At 39.0% G+C, this 26090-nt stretch overlaps 3 protein-coding genes across 4 annotated transcripts in view; 2 read left to right on the top strand and 1 right to left on the bottom strand.

The window, feature by feature from the left end:
• Positions 1–25404, bottom strand: part of Flo2 (flotillin-2) — a 70305-nt gene extending 44901 nt beyond the window's left edge. The window contains exons 1-2 of the mRNA XM_071785591.1: positions 25112–25404; positions 24706–24776 (exon numbers count right to left, since the gene is read on the bottom strand). Coding sequence (XP_071641692.1) covers positions 24706–24754 — 49 coding nt within the window. The 5' untranslated portion in view covers positions 24755–24776; positions 25112–25404. The remainder of the gene's footprint in view (positions 1–24705; positions 24777–25111) is intronic.
• On the top strand, positions 798–15953 carry LOC139817161 (uncharacterized). Its single transcript, XM_071785015.1, has 4 exons — positions 798–3567; positions 4932–7048; positions 13649–15529; positions 15684–15953. The coding sequence occupies exons 2-4, from the start codon at positions 5165–5167 to the stop codon at positions 15834–15836; spliced, it is 3918 nt and encodes a 1305-aa protein (XP_071641116.1). The 5' UTR covers positions 798–3567; positions 4932–5164; the 3' UTR covers positions 15837–15953.
• Positions 16107–24159, top strand: LOC139817462 (glucose dehydrogenase [FAD, quinone]-like). Of its 2 annotated transcripts, none has more exons than XM_071785581.1 (3): positions 16107–18179; positions 19430–19970; positions 21227–24158. In XM_071785581.1, exons 2-3 carry the CDS (start codon positions 19451–19453, stop codon positions 22516–22518), a joined length of 1812 nt encoding a protein of 603 aa, XP_071641682.1. In that variant the 5' UTR covers positions 16107–18179; positions 19430–19450; the 3' UTR covers positions 22519–24158. The 2 variants fall into 2 exon arrangements, with proteins under 2 accessions (XP_071641682.1, XP_071641681.1); XM_071785580.1 differs by lacking the exon at positions 16107–18179 and adding an exon at positions 19310–19327 and having other exon boundaries at positions 21227–24159.
• Positions 25405–26090: the final 686 nt, after the last annotated feature.

Here is a 26090-nt window from a genome sequence, read left to right as displayed (position 1 = left end):
CGATAAAAATATAAATAGATTAACGTCGTAATTGGCATATTACGTGTGACCGCAATAACGTGGTATTTGAATTATCATGCAAACGATAAGTGATCTTAGCGATAACGATATAAGCGATTATAGTTTTAATCGATTCGTTGAAAATGGAAATTTTGCGTTGCAAAGTTTTCCATTATAGTTTTATGTACAGGGTACATTTATTATGTACAGAGCTCCTCACACGAATAAACCCATCATGGATTTCTACGTGTGAGAAGCTCTAAAGCAAGAGTTTATTCGTTGCCAGTCGACTCAAGAGAGCGTTCGCAGTTGGAAGACCGAATCGTGGCTGCAGTTCACCAAATTTCACCAGAATAGTGTCGAACTGCAACACGAGCTGTCAATGCTAGATGCAATGCTTGCATTACTGCAAGAGGCCATTTTTAACAATATATTTTCATTAAAGAAGTACAACATGTATAAAAATAAGTAATAAATAAGTCCCCTGTACGTTCCAGAAGTTTTGACATTTAATTTGGGGACACCCTGTATAAATAACACAACACGTATGAATCGAAGGAATGTACACCGCGTTTCGTGCGGTTTATCTCGGTAGGGTAAAATAGGCTATCGCTTTTTCAATATAAAAGCAAACCCCCGGTCATTCTCCTCGTTGATCCTCGTTGAGACTGTATCATTTTTTCGCGGATGTACAAGAAACAGCAACGTTCGTGCAAGTGCCATTCGGTTATTACACTGTTGCTGGCTAGGGTGGGTTAGGTAGATAGGTAGCCAGGTAGGTAGGTAGGTAGGTAGGTAGGGAAGCAGACAGGTAGGCAGATAGGTGGGTGCATGTACGTAATCACAGGAAGAGAATACTTTCACTGCCAGAGCATTCGGGAAAGACAAGAAAAAGACTAGGCATAAATGGGAACGACAAGGACGGTGAGAGTGAAATGGATGGAGGTATATCGGTGCAGTACTGTACCGCTCCTTCCGACTATCATTACCGACTCCATAGCGGACACTCGACCATCGTCGCGTCACCCGGCGGCGAGCTTCCAATACCCAGAGAATTCTTCTGGTAATGGAATTTTGGCAATAACAGAACTTTTATCGCGAACGGTTCTCGTGATACAATCGACACGCTCCGGGAGTCATTGACGAGTTCTACAATCTTTCTTACGTGTGGAAAATACTTAAAATACGTATCCCTCTCTCGACGATGTGTATTTACTTATCGGGCAGTGACAAAGTGTAATCTTGATCGAATCGTGGGAGACGTATCATTGACACGTCAAGAAAATAACAGTGAAAAGTACAATTTTTGCGCTAAAAATAGTGTTCTTGTATATGTAACGTGTATAATGCTTCTGTTTAGGGATCATTATTACGCAAAGACTGTTATAAAAACTTGCTCTACACAATAATAAATTCAATGAAGTTGATTATACGAGAATACAATAGAGAATGGAAATATTGCAAACGATATTAATTCTTTATGACTTTATGACGCACAACGCGCCCTTGATAAATTCCCGGTAAACTACAGCATCAGCAAATGCTCATAGCATTGCTACAGCAGTGCAAATGGAAAAATCATTAACCGGTTTCGATCGACCTCAGATTGGAAAAAAAAACAAACCGTATTGTTCCGCGATAAAAAAACTTCCGATGATATGATTTCTTGTCCGTGATAGAAAACTTCTGACAGAGATGAAAAAACGTTTTCGTTGCGTCACAAACATCGAGAGATCAATGCCAACTTATAACGATGTATAACATAAGTTATAACGTATAACTTAATGTAATAACTGAATATAAAAAATAGTGTGTCTATCTAGTGCGTCTATGCCGTGGTATTTGCATGAATTCGGCGTTGATCGATAAAACCGGGCGTGGGGGTCTTTAATCTTTAAACGTTTCTACGCGATGTGCGGTAGTATGAGTATTGGTATCGTACGAGCACTAATATAGCCAATACCGTTGTTAGTTATCTCGACTTATTTCGAACTGATTTCTTGAAATAATATACAACTATCATAAATACATTGACATTAAAACCATTAATTCTTCCGCAGCGTTAGAGACTCGCGTTGAAAAATGACATTTCAATTCCTTAAGTAATTACGACAAAAAAGTAGATCCTAACTGACACAAATTCAATATAAACGTATATTTTGATTATATTTGTTTTTAAACAAATTTCTCTCAAACACGACGTAAGTAATAAAACAAGATTATTTTATGCTTTTTACTCGCATTTTTTTATATTTTTTAAAATAAAGATTTACATTCTCAACACGCGCGTACACTGTAATTTATTAATTACATCTCGTATGTTTCACGTTCGTATTAGCGATGTATCCTCTTATTTTTTTTGTTCGTAATCAACTTTTTCGCCTCTTGCATCTTTCATGATAAAAAGAAATTTATGTAACATTCCACGTGTCGGAAGTACGTATCCCGCAAACGCGCAAGAAATGTTTAAACCGTGATTGATCGACAATAAGACCATAAAAAGTATTCGTTCCACAGTTTCATCACAAGTATTTGAGTTATCTACAAATTATCTACTAAAGATTATCGCGTAATTTACAAATTTATGCTCCTTCAATATAACGTCGTTATTGGCAAATATTGGAAAATTTTCACCGAATAGTGACTTTCCTTTATGCTTTTCAATTTTCGACGTCTTGAAAACTACTGCACCATAACATTTTTTATAAGACGCGCGTTTATTATTTCCACTTGAAATTAATGTATATGCATGGCATATACACATACATATAATACATACAAATATGTGTGCATAAATGGTATATGCCAGCATCAATAACGTTATTATTTGCATGAATGCATACGTGCGCCGTTGCCTCTTTAATTAAATCAACGAATTATTTCAAATATAGTTCGATATCGCACGGTACGGTAAATGTATCTGCTATTTGAGATTATTTACAATATTATCAGTTACAATTTTAACAATTCTGTATTTCCGTAACGATGTCCGAGATCTAACGAGCGATTTCAGGAAAAGTAAAGCCAGCTTCCGCGTCGCTTTCCGCGTGCGTAATACATGAAATCTGCCGAGCGTGTTCTCCTCTTTCTCGTACCTTTCACACGTTCATTTTTTCTTATTATTCGAAACGACTCAATAATATCATAAAATCGCTTTAATGCATTTTACACGTTGGAAAACGGCAATTCTCAAAATTTACAATCGTACAATCGAGAGCATTTATGCCGTCTGCGGTGAGTTTGCATTCGCAAAAAGGCTTCGCGCGCAATATACATTACTGATTCTTTCGACAAAATAAAGTAGATAAACTGTATAAGCGAAAAAATACTCATTTCTCAAATATTACAGAGACATTGAATTGCTGAGTGCGCACGCACCGAATAGCATTAATGCTCCCGTGCATAGTACTCCACAAAGCACTATTTATTCTCATCCGTGTGCGCCAATAAGGAAGTCTTTGGAAGAGGAGATTTTTGAGAAAATTATAATACACGAAACTAGAAAATAGAACGTGCTCGCCGGAAGTTGTGAAAGTTACGAAATTGGAATTATCTTGGCGATTACAGGTACGTGGTGCGTATATACGCTATATTTCATGTAATCTTAATTGGTTTATAAATGGTATACATTAAAAATGTCTCTCTCTCTCTCTCTCTCTCTCTCTCTCTCTCTCTCTCTCTCTCTCTCTTAAAACTGGTAGTCTATTCTCCAATTTTCCAAATATTACTTGCGTCTTTGCGTTTCTACATATTTGGAGAAATTTATTTGAGATTGGCAATCTTAAATAGAAATTCCTGTCGTTTGGTTCTTGCCGACAAATGTTGATAGACCACAGACGTATTTGCGATTTCACGTTTAGCTTCTCGCAAGAATCCTCTCGCACTACTAAGGTATAAGAGTTAATAGACCTGACATATATATAATTAACGTTAAATCGGAGACGTTTTTGTGAACAAAAAAAGCGCGTGTTTTTTGAAACCGATATATTTAATAAAAACATGTGAAGCTAAATAAGGACAATGAAAAAGGTTTGTGTATGTGTGCGCGTGCGCGCTCGTGAGAGAGAGAGAGAGAGAGAGAGAGAGAGAGAGAGAGAGAGAGAGAGAGAGAGAGAGAGAGAGAGAGAGAGAGGGAGGGAGGGAGGGAGAGAGCGCATAACGTAACTCCACGAGTCGTTTCGTAAAAAGAAACGAGTCAGAGGTTTACGTCGGTAAAACACTTTCTCCTTTCCCGTTATGAGATCACCATCTCGTTCTTCCGGCGGATCAGGACATAACCCGCAGGTATAACGAGACACTTTGTGCGCCGTTTACTCATTTAATTTACACGTAGATTGAAGCTTGTGTTGTGTGGCTATTGAAGTGCTACTTATTAAATTAAACGCTACTGCGCTTTGATAGGGTACGATCGTCTTTAATTCGTTGAGACTTCAGCATTTCCTTGTTTCACGTCGCGCGATATCCGCGCTCTTCCTTTTGCGATCAGAAACATATAGCTATTTCTACAATGTGTCGCTACGAGCAAAATTAATTATATTATTCAACGACGTTCGATAAATTTTTTTGCACAAATAATAACGGTTGGCGATTCTAGACCTTTCTGACCTGTGCAATTTAAAAAATAATTAAACAAATTTAAAACGAATTTGTTCTCATCTTTACAATATACGAAAAAATCAAGATTGGAATCAAATTTTGAGAAAAGCATTAACGTGCGTTGCCTGATATGATATTTACTATTATATTCAGTGCTAGCTTTCTCATTCACGTTCTACTTAATAACTTGACAATCAATCTCTTTTATTATTAACGTCGTCGGAATCATCATCGTCCGTGTTACACGTATTCGTATTGTTGTTGTTGTGTTGTTGTCGTTGCTTGTTTTGTTGTTGTTGTTGTTATTATCATCCGTATTATTATTATTATTACAGGACAAAAGGCAGTATGGAAGCAATCTATCGAAATCAATGGAAGCGTCATGAAAGGTATAAACGGCGACGTGTCCTTCAATGTTCGTGAGACTGAAAAGATTATAAAGGCATAGAGCTACCATTACACGAAGCATCCCCGTACGACAAGCACGAGAGAGCTCAATGTGAGACAGGGAGAAAGATTAAACTAAAAATACTAGAAATTCTGAGGGTGGACGTATTTTCTCGCCGGAATGGTTTTCAGCGCGATAGTGGTAACGTCGGCTTTGAAGGGCGCTATCGGCTTGATGGGTACAGGTTTATGGCTCGTACCATTGTTAATCGCGGGTCTCTCTTACTATCGTTACGATCAATTGGACCCCGAGAGTCGACTCGTCGACAAATATCCTCTCTATTCCGATTATGATTTCATCGTGATCGGGGGTGGATCGGCTGGAGCGGTAATTACCAGTCGACTCTCGGAGATACCAGACTGGAACGTTCTGTTGTTAGAGGCCGGACCAGACGAGAACGAGATTACAGACGTGCCGTCTTTGGCCGCGTACCTACAGTTGACCAAGTTAGATTGGAAGTACAAGATCGAGGCTACGGGTAAGGCTTGCTTGGCTATGAAGGGCGGCCGATGCAATTGGCCTCGTGGTAAGGTTTTGGGGGGAAGCAGCGTTCTTAACTACATGTTGTACGTGCGCGGTAATAAACACGACTACGATCATTGGGAGTCGCTGGGTAATCCCGGCTGGGGATACGATCAAGTTCTCTACTACTTCAAAAAGTCGGAAGACAATAGGAATCCATACTTGCGGAGAAGTCCGTATCACGCGACCGGCGGTTATCTAACGGTTCAGGAGTCGCCGTGGAAGACGCCCTTGGTGGTCGCTTTTGTACAAGCCGGCGTTGAAATGGGATACGAGAACAGGGACATAAATGGCGAAAGGCAGACGGGTTTTATGATCGCGCAAGGAACTATTCGCAGGGGAAGCAGATGCTCCACCGCGAAAGCTTTCCTACGGCCTGTACGATTACGTAAGAACATTCATACAGCTATGAACAGCCACGTGACGAGAATCGTGATCGATCCATTGACTATGCGAGCGACTGGCGTCGAGTTTGTCAGGAACGGTCGCAGACAGATAGTGAAAGCGCGCAAGGAGGTGATATTATCAGCGGGTGCCATCAACAGCCCTCAGATTTTGATGCTCTCGGGGATCGGACCGAAGAAGCATCTACAACACGTTGGTATTCCTGTTATCAAAGATCTTCAAGTCGGCGACAATCTTCAGGATCATATAGGCATGGGCGGTCTGACTTTCTTGATCGATAAGCCGGTCGCCATAGTTCAGGATCGTTTTCAGGCGGTCCCGATGATGATGCACTACGTAGTTAACGGCAGAGGCCCCATGACGACTTTGGGTGGCGTTGAAGGTTATGCCTTCGTAAATACCAAGTATGCCAATCGCTCTATCGATTATCCGGATGTGCAATTCCACATGGCGCCAGCCTCCATTAATTCCGACGCAGGGGCGCAAGTTCGTCAAGTTTTAGGACTGACGGATGAAGTGTACAACACCGTCTACAGGCCGATTAGCAATCGAGACGCCTGGACCATCATGCCTCTTCTACTGAGGCCCAAGTCTCGCGGTACTATACGCTTGAGAAGCGCCAATCCTTTTCACAATCCTATCATCAACGCGAATTACTTTTCCGATCCCATGGACATTGCTATTCTGGTGGAAGGTGCAAAACTTGCAATCAAAGTAAGCGAGGCGAAGGTCTTTAAACAATTTGGCTCGAGAATTCATCGCGTCAAGCTGCCGGGATGCAGACACCTCAAATTCGGTACCGACGCCTACTGGGAGTGTCACATTCGACACATCTCTATGACAATCTACCACCCCGTAGGCACCGCCAAGATGGGACCGCCTAGCGATCCCACCGCTGTAGTGGATCCGAGATTGCGCGTTTATGGAGTCGCGGGTCTTCGAGTTATCGACGCGTCCATCATGCCAACGATATGCAGCGGCAACACAAACGCTCCTATCATTATGATCGGCGAGAAAGGTGCTGATCTCATTAAGCAAGATTGGTCGGCCGACCATCGTCGGCAGCTACGCGCGAAAGTATAATAGGTGCGAGCGCAAAAGGGGCTGAGAAAAAAGCGATTTGGATTATAATACCGCGTCGACTTGTTTGCATCAGATTTGTTTCGCGAAAAGCGTATCGCGTAGAAGCGCGTATTATTTCTAAACGAAAGAGAGAAAGTTCACAAAGACGTTCCAAAATTTTAAGCTGTAATATTATTTACGTGCGATGTGTTACGAGATTGACGTGTCTAACCCCGATCGACTGACTAACCGATATATCGACCAATAATATGTTTGCTCTTCTAATTTCATGCACATGTCTCTCGATAAACAATTCATATACGTATTCCATGCGCACATTATTATATGTAATGCGCAATAAAAGCTAACTGTACGATATGTAAGCAGCATATTAAGAGCTAGTCTTGATTATCTAAAATTGTATAATTATAGGACTACACGGGAAACCTACTTGATAAGTTTGATATTAATAGATCATTGTGCAGAAATGCACAATGATCCGATGATATTTTACATATTCCTTAAGTCCGTTTAATAACAGTAGATATGTTTATCGTGTAAAAGCGTAATTTAAAAAAAAATTGAAGCAAGGATGATATAAGAAAGATCGATATAATCGGCGAGAAAAATGGGACTTGCAATTAATAATAAAACTAGGCCAGTTCAGAGTAAACAGTCACGAGGTTAAACATAAAAACGATTAAATGTGTCGTGTACATTTCTCAGGTGCAACATTATTAAAGTTTCTCGATTTTCTTCAACGTGCCATATGACGACTCTAGCGTTTTCTATAGCATTGAATAAGTCAACTTGTAAGTTTCATTACCTAAACGCATGTATATTAATGTATACTTTTATAACATTACGCGCGAAAATATAACTGATAATTCTTCGTCGTGATTCTTTGAGTGAGATTACACGTTGCTACTTGTTACTTTGTTGCCTATTATATAGTCACACGTTAAATTAATCTAAAGATTAAATGAGCAACTATAAGAATTGTTAAGACGTGCGTTTCGCGTTGTAAATTGTACGTTTGTAAAATAAATAAAGTTCTTCTATTCTTCTGTTATAACCTTTCTTTTTTTTATTCCTCGAACGTTGCAATCATGTATAAATTATAAATCATAAAGCTATACGCATAAACAGATATATTGACGCGGCGGCGATTGTGTAATGTAACTTCGTGGATAACTTGCCGATAGAATTAAATTTTTTCAACGGAAAACGTGATTGTTATTCTAATGCTATTTCTCGCAATTTATATACGCAATTTCAATTGACGTAACTGTGTGTTACCTAAAAAGGCATTTCTGAAAAAGTTTTCCTTTACAGTTCTTGTGTATATATAACTGTAGTATATGTATGCGAGGTTGATGTAAAAAGTTCTTTTCGTATACACATATATAATCGTACGGATATTTTAACGCGCATTCATTATTTTCGAAATAATTTACGACACAGATGCATGACGTACGTTTAAAAAATCGAAAATTCGTTCGTATAATCAAACGCGAAATAATGCGGTTAGCACAAAAGATATAAGTTGACATTTACTTTTCTTTTTCTTTTTTCGTTACTCGCGTATACCTTTCGCGGTCGCTTGAGCTTGCAATCAAACCCGCGCGCGCGGGTCGAAACGATATTGATGAATGAAATTACGAGAAATAAGTCTGGCCGTACGTTCATAAGCGTATCGCCGTAAATCAAGCACAAGATTTTAATGCTTGCTCAAATTTTCAGACAAGATAAAAAAGAAGATTTCATACGTAATGTCTAATAACAGAGTGGTAGCTAAAATAGGAAAATTTTTTAGGAAACAAACAACATTTTTGAGTTGGTGTATATAAAGCTCTGATTTAGAGAGTAACCACGAGTAAAGGAGGTGCAGGACTATATAATTGAGAGCCAAGTCTCTCGCTTTATGTTTAAATTTATTTTGTTTCTACGATTCTCATCACGCACGCTTCGTAATAATCATGACCCATTTTATACCCAGTTGCTGAGGATGGTCCAAAACTATAGGGCCGAAACGTTCTAAATAAATAACATTTGATAAAATTGAAGATTAATCTGCGCACTGCTTTACACCTCTTTTACTTGTTGGACATGTAAACATTTTTAGTTGACATACACAATACGTAGTAAAATAGTTTTATCAATTCTTAAACAAATAAAAGTTTAATATACATACATGTACATATTTAGCGAGAGTTTGATTCGATACTATTCAATATACGACCGAGCTTCGCTGATATGTAATTTTTTATAGAATGGTGAGTACGTTGGTCGAAACTATTTCATCAAACAAGATATAATGAGGTAAAATAAATTATCGCAATGCTCATCACGTATATCAACGTAACACGAGTGAGTATTACGATAATCTGACGAGACGGCCTAATACGTGCTCTAAATTTTGAGTAAGGAATACTTGTGTGTGATGCCATGGCGAATACGTACACCGATCATCCATCTGACGTACCAAGTTTTCCGAATGTCGAGATATCCAGATGTACGTGTTGCTGATATTGTTATTTAAAAAAATAAAAAAATAAAAAAAAATTATGTCGATCACATTTCAGAGAAGATGTAAGATAAATTTTTTATTCATTCTTTAAGTATACGTTCAATCCAAGTTACATTGCTGTTGCGATAAAATGTTTATATAAGGAAATTGATATACCAACAAGAGAGTTATTAGATGCTAGCGAGACATTTTATTTTCAGTAAATGTCTCGAAAAAAACGAAACGTATCGCACATACAGTTACGATAAATTTGGTTGTGTGTTGATTTGAATTTAGCCTTGTTTTCGCTTGAAATTGAATTAATAGTTGTTTATTAACGAGCCAATTATACAGGATTAATTTTGACTGCGTGCATACTATATATGCGCGCAGTAGCTACAGTATAAGGTGCATTACGTCGATGGGTCATAGTAGCCTTATTGGCTGCTAGGTCTTTAATAATCAATACGGTTCATTGCAATATTAAAATGCAAATATGTCATTAGACTCGTGAAAATGTCAACAAATTAATAAACAGCTATTACGAGTCAAGCGCGGTACGTGTGGTGCGCAAAGAAATTATAATAGTTACAGAAGTAACGAATTACAAAATATAATATAATGTATATAATGTACATATACATATATTCCAACTTCATAAACTGCGCGCCGATTATTTGTCGGACTAAACGTTCCGGACTAATGTTCCAACGATAGCTGTGTTTCAAGTCCGACAAATAATCGGCGCGCAGTTTATAAAGTTGGAATATATGTATATGTAAATTATATACATTGTAATTCGTTATACTTCTGTAACTATTACGTTCTTTACTTGCGCACCACGTACCGCGCTTGACTCGTATAGCTGTTTATTAATTTGTTGACATTTTCACGAGTCTAATGACATATTTGAATTTACGCAAGCTGAAACATGCATTTTTAACTATTAGGTATTAACCGGTTATTGCAAAAAATATTACCACATGCCTCGGTAGTCGAATTGGAACGACGCCTTTCACGAAATGAGGGAGGTTGAAGGTTCCAGGTTCGAGGTAATCCTGGCTGAGGTAATATTTTTCGCAATAAATTCTTTACAGTTTTTTAAAATAATTAAATCGCGTTTATTTAATTCCGAGGAGGGAAGGGTATTAATGTTCCAACGATAGCTGTGTTTCAGATTCGACAAATAATCGGCGCGCAGTTTATAAAGTTAGAATATATGTATATGTATATTGTACATGTTGTATATATTGTACATTGTACGTCGTTACTTCTGTAACTTAATTTCTTTACTTACGCACCACGTACCGCGCTTGACTCGTATATAGCTGTTTATTAATTTGTTAATATTAAAATGTATAACGAGAAGAATAACAAGTTACTAGTTCTCTCTTTTTATTTCACCATGCATTCTTTTGCGCAGATAAAAAGTCAAGCTACTATGACCCAGCAAATTAATGCACCTTACTGTACATTTGACCGTACTATATTGCTCCGTTGTGAAATTGCTTCTTTATTCATTTATTCCATTTGGCGATAAGGTTACTTGGAAATGTTGCGACAAAAAAATATTTAAAATTAAAGATGTTTTTTCGCTTTCAGAGATAAATGAGAAAGAAATAAACTTTGAATTTCGAAGAAAAAAATAAAAAATAATGAAAAAGATTATTCGAAAACAACCCCGACAACTTGCGGAAAATTATTGATATTATTATATACACGTGCGCGAGCGCACGTTGATATAGTTCAGATTAAATTAGAAAACGAATCTATTCGATTACTAAAAATAAAAAAAATTGCTGTTTTCTGAAAACCTTCAACGTACCTAAACTATCATTTTCTCTTTTCGATTAGGACATTTGTCCGGTAAGATGGTTTCGTGTTGCAAAAACTTTGGAAATTATACTTCTCTCTTAAAATAACACGTTCACTTGTTCTTAGTACGTCACTACAGTTCTTAGAAGCCGAAATACGGAATGAGCACGAGAAGTCAAATTCGAGATTTTTTGGAGGAAAGGAAACAAGTATAAGTAACAGTTATTTACAATGCACTAAACCTATTACGTCTTTTACATTCTGTTAGATTTGCCGTAACTATTTATGTACATTTTTTTGCCTTTGGTTCTCCCTAGAGAATTAATATCGATGTTTTTAATTGGGACGGTGCAGTCTCCACAGACCAGAACTCGGCATAAAGAAATCGGCACTTTTTGGCCGATTTTCAGCTGGCTCCGCCTAACGCCTTCCCCTTACCTCGCCGTCTCGCGCGCAGTCCACGAGTCGCTCGAGGCTCAGGAGCGTAAACATGTGTTTACACGAGCTTTCCATGTCACCCGTGAAGTACTATTGTTGACGCGTTTCTTTTTAAGTGGTATCCCCTGTAGGCCTAATCCACTGATGACTGAAATGATTCTACGTGAAGCAAAATTAAAGGAAATAAGACAATCTAGGTCGCCTTTCGGGATCTTTTACAGGCGAGAGCGAGCATGTCTATTTCCATATTAGATGTTGCGAGCCGCATAAGACGCGGTAAAGATTCGTCACTTAAAGAAAAATGCTTTTCATTTTTACTAAATTTCATTTTTGAAAAAAAAAGTCTCACATAAATATGTGGACCCAAACATGGAATAAATCCGAAGGCCAAAATTACCAAGTTTTGGCCAAAATTATAAATAATGATTTGTTTAAAATTTTGAAAGAATCAGCACCAGTTTCTTTAATTGTTTTAAGGGATATATCACAAACTATGCAACGCGCATAGTTTATCCTGCAAATCAAGATGTTGTTCTTCGATTGGCGCTGTAAGGAGATTCTCAAAAAGAATTAATTCGGTTCCAAGTTTTTCAAAACAACTAAAACGCGTCGTGAATTCTTCTATGAGACAATCTACGAAATGAATGTATTCCTTGAACGTAAAGTTACTGCCGTGTTCTTCATTTTCAAAAATAAAATTTATAAAAAATGAAAAGTGTTCTTTCTTAAGCGACGATTCTTTACCGCATCTTATGCGGCTTGCTATACGTTTAATATTCAAATCGATGTTTCCGCTCTCGCCTATAAAAGATCTCAAAAGTTGACCTAACGTTTCTTCATTTTTTGTTTATTTCTTTAATTCTGCTTCACGTAGTTAAAGAGTCACTTCAGTCATCAATGGATTAAGACTACAGAGGATACCAGTTAAAAAAAAACGCGTCAACAATAGTATTTCACGGGTGACGTGGAAAGCACGTGTAAACACATGTTTACGCTCCTGAGCCTCGAGCGACTCGTGGGCTGCGCGCGGGACGGCGAGGTAAGGGGGAGGCGCTAGGCGGAGGCAGCTGAAAATCGGACGAAAAGTGTATCTTTTGCCGTGCTCTGCTCCAGACCATCCTTAAAACGAAACGCTCGTGGTCAAGGAATATAGATTATCGAGGTAAATTATTATTTTAATTCGCGTCTTCGCGTCTAATGCAAATCTAGCAATCTATCACGGAGACACGGTAGTGTTTCGCGCCAAGTACGCGCGGAGCGAGACCGACCGTGACTCATTTACGCGACGCGACGAGTTGCGAGTACTCCGAGATGTTGAGAGATCTCACGAACGAGTAAACGGATCAAGTAGGCTTGCTCTCGATAGCTTGTGATCGATTTATATACCAAGTGTTTTTATTTTTTCCTTACGTGCCCTATGAGCACAGATATTACGATGTCAAATTTACGGCAATCTCGTATCGAATCTGTTCGCAAGATAGATACGACCTATATTTATAACGACAGACCAGATTTATCTATCTTCGTTCGCGCATTAAGTACGAACGCAACGTTTAATACATGTCCGTATCAAAAAGCATTGCTACGATAAATAAGAGGAAGCATTAACGAACATTACGTGAAGATCGAACGTGCATCAAAAATGCAAAAGCAAGCTCAGATGTGTCATTTTCCTTCTTGCAGTCAAATTCTTGGAATTGGCAGCGCCTTTTATCTCTCATCATGGCGTTGCGTCCTTCACATCGCACGGATAATTCTTTTCGTTGTTCGTTGTGTCTGTTTGCGCAATAGATATTTACGCATACAGTGACACACTTGTAAAACATAGACCTCAATGTAGGTATATATGCTAGACGAATGCATCCAGATGCTGCTCTTTATTATCGCGCCCCACTCGCGAGACACATTCAATAGCCAACTGCCACTTGGATATGCCGGGTAAGGTATCGAGACTCCTTTACCTTCTCAGTGCTGTCGCTGTAATCGTTCCGTTACAGTCGGGCGGCGGACAACCGACACCGAAAAGGTACCGCAGTATTTATGGCGACGACGTGAGCGGACATGCGTTGACGAATATATTTGGGCTGGGTGTCGGGGCCCTAAACTTCCTACAGCAGGGCCAACGTTACATGAGCCAAGAGATACCGGACACGGTACCGCAATTCGGAGCCACGTACGATTTCGTGGTAATTGGCGCCGGCACGGCCGGCGCCACGATAGCCGCGAGATTAAGCGAGATTCGTCAGGTCGAGGTGTTGCTGATCGAAGCTGGATCTACCGAGAATTTGCTCATGGACATCCCGATTCTCGTTCACATGTTGCAGCTGAGCAACGATATCAATTGGAAGTACCGGACCAGATCGTCGAAAAAATACTGCCTCGGCATGGCCGACAACAGGTGCAACTGGCCTAGAGGGAAAGTGATGGGTGGCAGCAGCGTGCTAAACTATATGATCGCAACCAGAGGCGGCGCCGAGGATTACGACCGATGGGCTGAGATGGGAAACGAGGGCTGGGCTTACAAAAACGTTCTCGAATACTTTAGAAAGCTGGAGACAATCGATATCCCAGAGCTGCAGTCGGACGCTATCTACCATGGAACCAAGGGACCGTTGCACATCTCTTATCCGTTATTCCACACGCTATTGGCAGAGGCCTTCCTAGAAGCTGGTAAGGAGCTCGGATACCCGCTGTTGGATTATAACGGGAGGAATATGATAGGATTCTCGTATGTGCAGAGCACGATCATGAATGGCACCCGTATGAGCAGCAACAGAGCCTACCTACACCCCGCGAAAAATCGCCGAAATCTTCATGTGACACGCGAGAGCACGGTGAGAAAAGTGCTGATTGATCGTCGCGCGAATCGGGCGATCGGCGTTGAGTTTGTCAAACATGATCGACGTATCCGCGTGTTTGCCAACAAAGAGGTGATTTTGTGTGCGGGCTCCATCGGATCGCCTCAATTACTCATGCTATCTGGCATCGGACCGGCCAAGCATCTTAGCGAGCTCGGCATAAACGTCGTCCGGGACTCGCCGGTAGGCGAAAATCTAATGGATCACGTAGCTTTTGGCGGATTAACATGGACAGTGAACGATCCGATAGCTTTGAATCTATTCGACATTATTAATCCCACTTCTCCGTATATAAAGGACTTTCTGATAGAGCGATCGGGACCACTCACGGTTCCAGGTGCGTGCGAAGCCCTCGCTTTCATCGACACCAAACATCCAAAGAGACGTGACGGTTTACCGGACATCGAACTGTTATTTATCGGTGGTGGATTTAAAGGAGATATTATTTTTCCGACTATAATGGGTTTCAATGATCGAATGCGTCAGATATGGCACAAATACGACAGTAATCACGGCTGGAGCATACTACCGATGCTGTTGAAGCCAAAGAGTCGTGGTCGGATAAGACTAGTGGCCAATGACATTAACGTTAAACCCGAAATCGTGCCGAATTATTTCGACCATCCGGAAGATGTCGAGACAATGATTGCCGGCATTAAAGCTGCGATAAGCGTCGGTCGGACGAAAGAGATGCAGAAGTTTGGTTCACGATTGTCGAACGATACTCTTCCCGGATGCGAAAACTACGAGTATGATTCTTATGCTTATTGGGAGTGCGCGGTAAGGACGGCGTCTATTACCATCTATCACTATTCCGGTACTTGTAAGATGGGACCGAGAGACGACCCGACCGCTGTCGTCGATCCTAGATTAAAGGTATTTATTTCGTGCGAAAGATGTACTCTATAGAGTGCTCATTTCCAAATCTACAACGAATATTCCTGCGTGATGTAAGCACACACGTTCACGCACACGTAAACATATCGATTTACTTACATATATAATTTATACAACGTCATGTAAAATGCAGGTGATTGGCATTCAAGGACTACGAGTAGCAGATGGTTCCATCATGCCCGAGATTATATCGGCCCACACCAACGTACCTATTTATATGATTGCCGAGAAACTGGCCGATATGATAAAGGAAGAATGGGGATACGCGGACAAGTCACGAATGTGATGGTACTGTATTAACAGTAAGAGCATTCGATCGATATAAAACTTCATTGAAAACTAAAACAGTTCTCGCAATGTGTATAACAAAAGTAAAAATTTAAATAAATTATCGGCAACGTGATATTACGGAAATACTTTTATAACCAGTATCCATCACGCATCGTTCGAACACGTAATATTTATTTAAGCAAACTTGATTTAGATTTCATGATACTTTTTAGAGTACTTAATCTTTAGCATACTTCGTGTTAGTTTAGAACTAAGAATACCAAGTTTGATTTTCTGTATATTCTGTTCCCGAGATATTCCAACGTGTTACAAACGTTTGCCTTCATAATTTATTTATTTTGTAGTTTAATACGATCTTCATCTTCTCCCTTAATTTATGCTTATAAAAATACTTGTAAGTGAGATTTATGTCAAGATCTTGCCAAAGGGCATTATTATGTATACAAATAGATGTTACGACTGTTGCTTTTCACACATACGGTTGTACATACATAAATATTCAATATCGCTTCCGACTACGTGTATAACGTAAGAATGCGTTAAAAAAAAATCTTTATATCTACGTATTCGTTCACTATACGGACTACACAGAAAAAAAGAATGTTCTTAATTTGAAAATATCTTTATAGTTTCAACGTAGAAATCTTGAAATGAGATTATACTGCGATTGAACTTGCTTGAAGAAAAACTTGCTTGCGTGAAGTCCGTATATATAATTCAACCAAGAAAAAAATATTGAAATAAAAAGTTGAAATTCTTATAAAAAGATTATAGATTGTTTCGTATACAATAAGCAAGATCACTATAATCTTCTTATAAGAATTTCAACCTTTTATTTCAACATTTTTTTCTTGATTGAACTATATACGGACTTCATTCAACCAAGTTTTCTTTGTTTAACGCACGATAATCTCATTTCAAGATTTCCGCGTTGAAGATATATTTTCAAATCAAGAATATTCTTTTTTTCTGTATATTTACGTTATCTTTATCCTGTGCATAAACCACATTTTTTGTCTACGTAGAAGAGGAATATCTTCCAAAATTTCGACGATGTTCATTCGTCGTCAACCTTAGAAGCTCGTGAAAGACACATATACGAACGTCGCATGTAAATACGTTACACAATGCATACTCGTGAAACAAACAGAGAATACATTGAATGCTTTATAACACGGAAATAAATGATTTTTGAAGTAATGCTTTTATTATATGTACATATATAAAATTAAAACTATTAAGAATCTTCTCAGAAGATTATTATGCGTAAAAAAGAGAGATAACGTGTTTGCTTAATACTATATTTCGAACGTTATACCCATTTTTAATTTGGGTAAGAAATAAATTAATAATTTATATTAACTAAGCAGTGTACAGCTCTTTCAAATAGATATATTTTCAAACAGGCAAGTTAGTAGCTAAAAATTTTAAATATATGGTACCGGTACTATAATAATGTTTCCAAATTTGATGTCGTCTTAATCACAATATTGCGACAGTACGCGCGGTAAATCCTTAAATGTAAATTTTTCGCGTGTTTAACAAAATAAATATTGATACAACTTTACTAATCTATACATTCTTACAAGCTTACTGTCAGACTTATAATCTGTTATCGAGTTACAGTAGCAGAAATATGTATGTAACGGCTAATAAGAGCTGTGCGACAGACGGCCAATTTTCGATCAGCAACCAAATATAAGGATGTCAAAACATAACATAAATTATTTAAATTATAATAAATTATTTATTAATTAAAAATGGATCTTTATCAGAAATAAATGTTGTCGGAATTTAAATTTAGATAGTTACTAGAACAGAGACATAGACACGTCATAATCGTAAACGAAATATATAAATGCAAATCGTCACATATTCGAATCGGCTACAAGTTGACTGGTATATGGACTTTCTCCAATCTCCATTTATTTGTAAACTTCTGATATTCGTTCCTTTATTATTGCATAACGCACGTGGGTTGCCGGATCAGCAATAAACTACACATCGCTAAAAGCATGTATCAATGTTAAAACGTAACACGTCGAGAGGAGGGGTTCTTGCGGTCCAAATACCGTACTCTACTCCGGTAAGTATTACGTGAACGAGCTAAACGAGAAAGTACATTTCTTTGGTGGATCTTGAAACGGAGAGTGGTCGGTCGTGTGCCGCCGTTGGCCAGTGGCAGAGAAACTTTTCGAAGAGAAGTTCGCAGAGTTTTCCGTATAGAAGCCAATATTCCGATACGATCGGCACAGCGTGCGAGAATAAAGACGACGAAGGATCGACACACGAAAAACGACCGTCCCGCGCGGTACGTCGTTACTATCTCACATAAACGGTATGTCGTAGCGAATTATTTAAGAGAAATTATTTAAGTTTACGATCGAAATTCCAGTGAATAGCGGAAAAAACAATACGCGCGTGAAAAGAAAAAGATTGAGTTAACGGGGCTCCTGTATATACATATACACTTAAGAGGACATATACGCACCTAGCAGGATCCAAAAAATAGATTTTTGGATTTTTATATGTTGCTAAAGTTTAATATATCAAGAATGTCTAGTGCAAATTTCAGGTAGAAATTCTGAGAAATGACAAAGTTATAGTCCCGACAGTACCGTGGTGCGCTGTCGCAGCGCAGCACCGCGCGCCGCTCACAGAACCATGGCCCCCCACCGCCCATTCGGTTTTTTATTTGAATCTATATACTGTGTTTTTTGGTATTGTATTCGACTCGCTGTCGCATATTTTAAACATAACGACTATCCAAGAAGAACGTCAGCGTGCTTCGTCAGTATCTTGCTGTCCGTGTTCGAGCTGGTATCGAAACGCGTTTTTCTCGAAACGATTATACTTTTCAAACTGGTATCAGAAAAATTTCGAAAACCACCGCCGAACTGATTTGCTGCTGCACTTTTTTGTGGTTATTCTATACATATATAATTATCTCTCGCGTATCATAGATTTTTTTTTACGACATAGTTTTTTTGGAGGGAAGGGGCGAAAAACGAACAAATTTTTTTTGTCTTAAAAATCGCTACGTTAAATTCAAACGCCCACCGATTTTGTCAAAAATCGATATTTTTGAAATCGATCGGCTATGATACGCGAAAGATATTGTTACATATATTTTAATATTCTATTTCATTTTTTGTTTCTGTTGAATTTTGATGAAGGTACGTATACACCTGATACAGTATACACTGTGATTTTTTTCAGGCTGTCTCTTCACGACGCCATATCTCTGTCATTTTGCGAAATTTTTCAATGAAAAAATTAACTTTCTCTAAAAACATGTATATTTTTAACTACAAAAAACCACAATCCGATCAAACTCTTATAATTTCTCAAAAAAAATTCCAGAAAATGACCTTTTTTTTTTCCTCTTAGGTATGTATATGTCCTCTTAATGAAGCATTGTTACAAGTTATCGAATTTCGTCACAACGAAAAGTGATCGCGGTATATAGTACATCGTAAAGATATGGTAGTGTAATTTTTTATTCCTAGAGGGGAGAACACTGTGAAAAAATAATTTTTTCTCCTGTCGCGGCGTGTGTGTGTGGTGTTAATGCGTTTAAAATTATAGTTTTACAGAACCTTGTACAATATGAGGATTCTGTGGCCACTCATCATTATCATAGTGACCGGCAACGCTCATAGTCTCCTAAACATCGTCAAAAATTATGTTCACTCACCTGAGAAAGAGCACGGATTTACAAGCGACACCATCAGGTATGACTTTATCGTCGTAGGAGCTGGATCGGCTGGGTCTGTGTTAGCCAATCGTCTATCGGAGAATAAGAGATGGAGAATTTTATTACTGGAAGCGGGATACGCGCCAAACTTATTGAATCAGATTCCAATGCTCGTCAGCGTATTTCAATTAACCGATTACAATTGGGGTTACAACGTGGAGCCTCAGAAAAATGCCTGCCTGGGAATGATAAATCGTCAGTGCGCTTGGCCGCGAGGTAGAGCCTTGGGTGGTACAAGTATCTTGAACTACATGATCCATACACGTGGGAACAGATTTGACTACGACAAATGGGCCAGTTTGGGCAACGTGGGCTGGTCCTACGCGGACGTTCTGCCATATTTTAAGAAAAGTGAAAGATTTAACGTACCAGGTATTTATACGACATTTCTCTTCTCCCTTCTCTCTTTTCACTTACGTTCTTCAGACTATTCAATGGATTATCAAAATTTCTTACACGTACGTATATGAGACACTCTATAAACAAATAAATTCTCCATTTTTTTCTCATTCGGCGATTTAGTTATTTAAAAAACGAAACTTTGCTTCATGCGAAAGCACATGTTGCATATAGATGATTCAAAACGTTGCACGTTTTTTTTTAATTAAAAAGAAAATCAAGTGTTACGTTTATGGCAAAATCTTAATTCAAGATAAAGTTTTAATTAAAATTTCCACGTGATGTGTAAACAATATATAGGATGTTTCAACTCCCTCCCTCAAAATTTTTTGTTTTCAATTTTAAAAAAAATGTTTCGGATAAAAAAAGTTAGTAATGGGACAATAAATGGGGGTGCACGGGGACAAATAATGATAAAATCAATTTTCGAAAAAATCGATTTTTTAAGATAACACGAAGGTCTCTTTCAAATGTATTAAGTATATGGCTTTTTTTACACAATATACGTCTGCTAGTTATATTCTGCTAGTTATATTATATTCTGCATGTAAAAGTATCAAAAATAGATTTATAAAAAAAAATCAATAGTTTACGAGATATTTTATACTAAATTCTGACATATTTTGACATGAGATATAAAATATCTCGTGAATTAGCTATTAATTTTTTGATAACCGTAGCTTAATACTTTTATGCAAAAAGGTATGTACGTGCATATTGTAAATTGCAAATAATTTTTTTGAAAAGTACGTTTGCGTTTTCTTTACATCATCACTTGACTCATTTCATTATTCTGTTGATAAAAGTACGCGCTTAAAATTAGACACTCTGTATACAATAAACTTTACAAAAGCAAATTCAACTGTTAAATTCTATTGCCAGTTTAGAGGACAATAAAATTACATTTCTCTCGTGACAATCGTAGAAAATAATATACGTTTCTTTGCTTCTCTCGTATTCTTAAGATTTTCTGATATACATTCAAATGATATACCGTCCTCTTTTTTTTATTCAAACTGTTCAAGCTTAAACTTCAGATTGATTTAGTCAGAAAAACAAAATAATCCGAAAGCTAAAAGAGAACGTGCAGAATATCTCTGTACAATGCGGCGTGCAAGCGGGATTGCAGTCTGTCTCCTGTTAAACTGGATTAATTTTACAAATATACCATAGCAAGCCGCGACCACCCGCGGCTGCACACTGACGAAACGTCGTATTCCTATGTTCAGGCATCAAGAACTCCTCGTATCACGATAAAAACGGTTACTTGTGCGTGGAACATGTGCCATATCATACAAAGCTGGCGACTGCGTATCTAAATGCCGGACAAGAGTTGGGGTATAAAATTGTGGACTACAATGGTCAAGATCAGATAGGTTTCTCGTACATCCAGGTAAACATGGCTCATGGAAAGCGTTGCGACGCGGCCAAGGCCTATCTCGAGCCAATCGATCGACCGAACTTGGAGATTATCACCGGTGCTAGAGTGACCAAAGTACTAATCGACGCGGACAAGCGCGCTTACGGCGTCGAGTACGTCAAGAACAACGTATGGAAGAAGGTGACCTGCTCGAAGGAAATTTTATTATCAGCCGGTACGATCGACTCGGCGAAATTGTTAATGCTGTCGGGAATTGGACCGAGGGAGCATCTTGAAGAACTGAACATCCCAGTGATTCAAAACTCCAAGGTCGGTTACAGCATGTACGAGCATGTCGGTTTCCTGGGATTGACTTTTATGGTGAATCAGAGCGTGTCGCTGCTGCAGAACAAGATCCTTAATCCAAGCGCGCTCCTGGAGTACCTTCTGCATAAAGACGGCCTGCTCACAGTTCCAGGAGGTGCCGAGGCGATTGCTTTCATGAAAACTAAATACGCTCCTGACGAGAGACCGGACGTTGAGCTTCTCTTCGTGTCTGGTTCTCTACATTCGGACAACGGTCTGACTTTGAAGAAGACTCTGAGAATTTCAGAGGATCTGTACGACGCCGTCTATAAACCGATCGAAAATCAGGAGGCCTGGTCGATCTGGCCGATCGTTCAATATCCCAGAAGCGTCGGCCGTCTCACGTTGCGATCCAAGGATCCATTCGAGCCACCCAAAATGGATCCAAACTTTTTCAGCCACCCGGCCGATCTAGAGATCATTCTGGAGGGAGTAAAGCACGCCATTAACATATCCAAAACCAAAGCCTTTCAGGCCTACGGCAGTCGCGTGCACGACTATAAGATACCAGACTGTAGACAGTTTGAGTTTGCTACCGATGATTATTGGCGTTGCGCCATCAAGCACCTGCCGTCTATGATGAATCACGAGATAGGAACCGTCAAAATGGGACCTCGGACGGATACTTATGCAGTTGTCGATCCGCAGCTAAGAGTATACGGGATCGAGGCACTCAGAGTAGTGGACGCTTCAATCATGCCGACGATTACCACTGGCCATGTGAACGCGGGAATATTTATGATCGGCGAAAAGGCCGCGGACATGATCAAGGAAACCTGGAGGAATGCAATGTAAAAGAACGTTCGCTTTTTACGAAAGGTTCGGGGAATCGGGGTATCAACGTGGTGCCCCATGGAGAAAGGTGGGGATCAAGGTTAAACGCACCATCGCGCATCGATCGTGAAGCAACGTTCTTGACATTAAGACGTGGAATGCGCACACATAAATATTTAGACAATGTATAACTGAAACATGTTTGCGATATACATAAAGATTTAAAAACAAAGAAACGATGTATAAAATAACGAAAAAATCCATTATTTCTGTTGGGCGACCTTACGTCGTCGATCTCTTGGCTTTGTGTGTGTGTGTGTGTGTGTGTGTGTGTTCGCGCGCGCGTGCATATGTAAAGACTTGAAAAATTATGAGGCAACTTGTAACCCTCGAATTCCAGATGTATATAAGCTTAAAATAGTCGTTATCGACAATATACATATAACTATCGATTTTTATTTTCGTCGTCGAGAACGATTATTTCTGATAAAGTTTCAAAAAACAGAATTCTTTTGAAAAGAGAGATCTTTCGTTGCATTTAATATATTTCTTCCAACATATGATCAATTAAATGATCACGTAAATATCATTAATCTCAATAATCAAGTAAAATAATGATCGATGCGTCGTAACTATCGTATACTCAATGTTAATGCTGATAGACGTAGTATAATAATTATAATTATTGCTCAAGAATATTTCTCGAGGACGAGAAAAGCCATATCGATCGTCCTCGTTACTGACGCACGTTTGTCATTACAGCGGAAATCGTTCTCGTTGCATTTTGCTTTGCGTGTCGCGTAGCGAAACACTTGCACAAATGGATTGATGATGGTAGAAGCGATATTACAACGAGGCCGAGGGAGGGGGAGGGGGGATAAACGAAAAATATTCTCCAACAGCGACGAAGCGTTGTGCCTTTAAAGTGCGTTTAAATCGTAACGTAAAAAAGGAGATGAGTCATATAGTTTTTTTTTATCCGTCTATTTGCCCACAAAATTAACGCACGATGTGGCACAAGAAACATTTAAAAAAACCATCTGCGCGTTGTTCTTTGAATTACATTCTTGTAATGCGTGCGTGTAAATTAAAATACTCGATAAGATAATATACGTACTTGTAATCGTAACCTATTAAAAAAATTACGCGCAGCAAACATGTCTTAATAAAAAAAAATATCATCAACTTTTTGTGTATGTAAAAAATAAATAAGTAAATTATATCACTTTATTATATAGAAAAAAATTAAATGTCACTTTATTACGGAGTCCTATTATTTGTACATTTTAGTACCGAAAACGTATCTTACGTAATCTATTTCATCAATTTTGTCAGCAACCCTTTCAACTTGATAATCGATGTCAATCGATATATCATGTTGCGCCATTTATTACTCTCGTGAAACCAATTTATTAAAAACTCATAACTTCTAACAGAATATGTCATTACATCGCGTCACTTTAATGTGCTAATATACTTAGTCGACATCCTTTCGTTCTAATCATAATTCGTGACTAGTTTACAACGTTAATTTATTAACGTTACAACGTTTCACCAAACGATATTTCTACATGTGTGCGAGAGTGTTATCGTTTAATTTATTATTTTATATTACGTTGACATGGATTTTTAATCCGATTTCTTATCGGAGCACTACAAACGTCAACAAAAAATTGACTACGACGAAGCATAATGTAACATGATACGTAACTAGCGCGTACACTCATACGAAGAGATAATAAATAAACTGGATAAGTTCTTGTTACTTCTCAAAAGTCGCAGCCGGAACCTGACCTGACCTGACATTATTTTTTAAGATAGTCTTATCTTTTTAGTTGCTTTCCATTTACACTCAAGTGATCTAATAAGTCACTCACGTATGACGTATTATACTCATATTTTATACTCAGGTAAGATATGTCACTTGCTTATTTTGGTGACAAAGCTCGCGCATAATAATACACAGGTTCATAGCCTCACTTTTAATGTGAGAAAGTCTATTAGATTCATTAAAGCACATGGTCTCGCGTGTGGATAAAAACTCAGTTGAATCTCACTTGCCAGCATGCAAAAAGAACGTGCATTCAACTGAGTTATGACGTCACAAGTGAGACGTATCCGAGTTTTGATGTAAATGGAAAGCAACTTTTATTTTTAACAAAAATAATCGACTCTTAGAAAACGCTAAGATACGAAATCTGTCCTTACCTGATACAACGAGAGCTTCGTTCGGGCCGCAGGTGTGAACGTTTCCCATCGTCAGAATTAACCTTACTTTTCTTCCAACCAAAATAATACTCCAACAATGAGGATGGTGAGGATGATATAATGACGATGATGATGACGATGATGACAATGACGATGACGATGATTACGACGGCGACGGCGACGTCGACGACGGCGACGACGACGGCGACGACGACGGCGACGACGGCGACGACGACGGCGGCGACGACGGCGTCGGCGACGACGGCGTCGGCGACGGCGACGACGACGACGACGACGACGACGACGACGACGGCGACGAAGACGGCGACGAAGACGGCGACGACGTCGGCGACGACGTCGGCAACGACAACAAAAACAAGATCGGTGCGAAAAAGACGACACTAACTAGGATATCGATAACACTGGATGCACGTGACGCGGTACACAGTAACGTAATTTAACAAGAGATTGTTTCAAAACACCCGGCGAATTATTAATAACATATATAACGCGTTAATCGTCGCGTTAATCGAACAAGGTTACGATATCAGCGATTGCCACTGCCACTGCACGAAATCGTTCATGGTTTTCAAAAGTCCCTATCAAATATAAGAAACACTCTAATGGTGGGTTTTCATGGGCAGTGAAATCACACAGTATAAGCACAGTATATAGGTATAATAGCGAATTCGAACGCTTGCACTTTGCACTAGTGCACACTGACAATGAGTGCGTGCACTAAGGCTGGTTTATAACCTATTCGTATATTTATGCTGGGTCTACAATGCGAGTCATAAAGTTGTGAGTCGCAAGAATTGACCAATCACAGTCGATTATTCTCTTCAAATTTGACTGTGATTAGTCAATTCTTGCGACTCACGACTTTGCGACTCGCATTGTAGACCCAGCATTATACGGCCCGTATTCATATATGTAGTCGGATCTTTATTTCAAGACTTGCCTACCCGGGCTGCGTTCAGGTTCAGATTCCCCACCCCACCCGAGTGCTAAAAATCCTATAGTACATGTTACGTAGTACACACTATAGATTTTCAGCACTTGCCGGCACTTGGGTGGGGAATCGGAACATCGGAACGCACCACCCCCGACTCCCGACTCTCCCGAGTGCTGAAAACCTATACTGCACGTGACATATGCTATAGAATTTTTAGCACTCGGGTCACTCGGGTGGGGAATCCGAACTCCCGAACAAATCCAAAGTAGACGTACGTTGTTTCGAGAAATAATTAAAAAAACGTATATTTCCGAGTAAAAAACATTGAGTCAATCAACAGTGACATTTGCATACGTTTCACTACAGTAGAAATTAATTAAAATAATTGGATACTCAAGGTTCAAGTCTCAAATGAAAAATATTTGTCTGC

The sequence above is a fragment of the Temnothorax longispinosus genome, chromosome 8 (genome assembly GCF_030848805.1).
Source record: "Temnothorax longispinosus isolate EJ_2023e chromosome 8, Tlon_JGU_v1, whole genome shotgun sequence".
NCBI lineage: Eukaryota > Metazoa > Arthropoda > Insecta > Hymenoptera > Formicidae > Temnothorax > Temnothorax longispinosus.
This window is presented reverse-complemented; position numbering and strand designations above follow the sequence as displayed.

What these genes read in the sequence shown, in the direction of transcription:
- LOC139817161 (XM_071785015.1), top strand. Translation starts at nt 5,165, where the DNA reads ATGGTTTTCAGCGCGATAGTGGTAACGTCGGCTTTGAAGGGCGCTATC. An exon ending in GTCGGCAGCTACGCGCGAAA is followed by an intron (nt 7,049 to 13,648) that starts GTATAATAGGTG and finishes TATATATGCTAG; the next exon opens with ACGAATGCATCCAGATGCTG. An exon ending in TCGTCGATCCTAGATTAAAG is followed by an intron (nt 15,530 to 15,683) that starts GTATTTATTTCG and finishes TGTAAAATGCAG; the next exon opens with GTGATTGGCATTCAAGGACT.
- LOC139817462 (XM_071785580.1), top strand. An exon ending in TGAAAGATTTAACGTACCAG is followed by an intron (nt 19,971 to 21,226) that starts GTATTTATACGA and finishes TCCTATGTTCAG; the next exon opens with GCATCAAGAACTCCTCGTAT.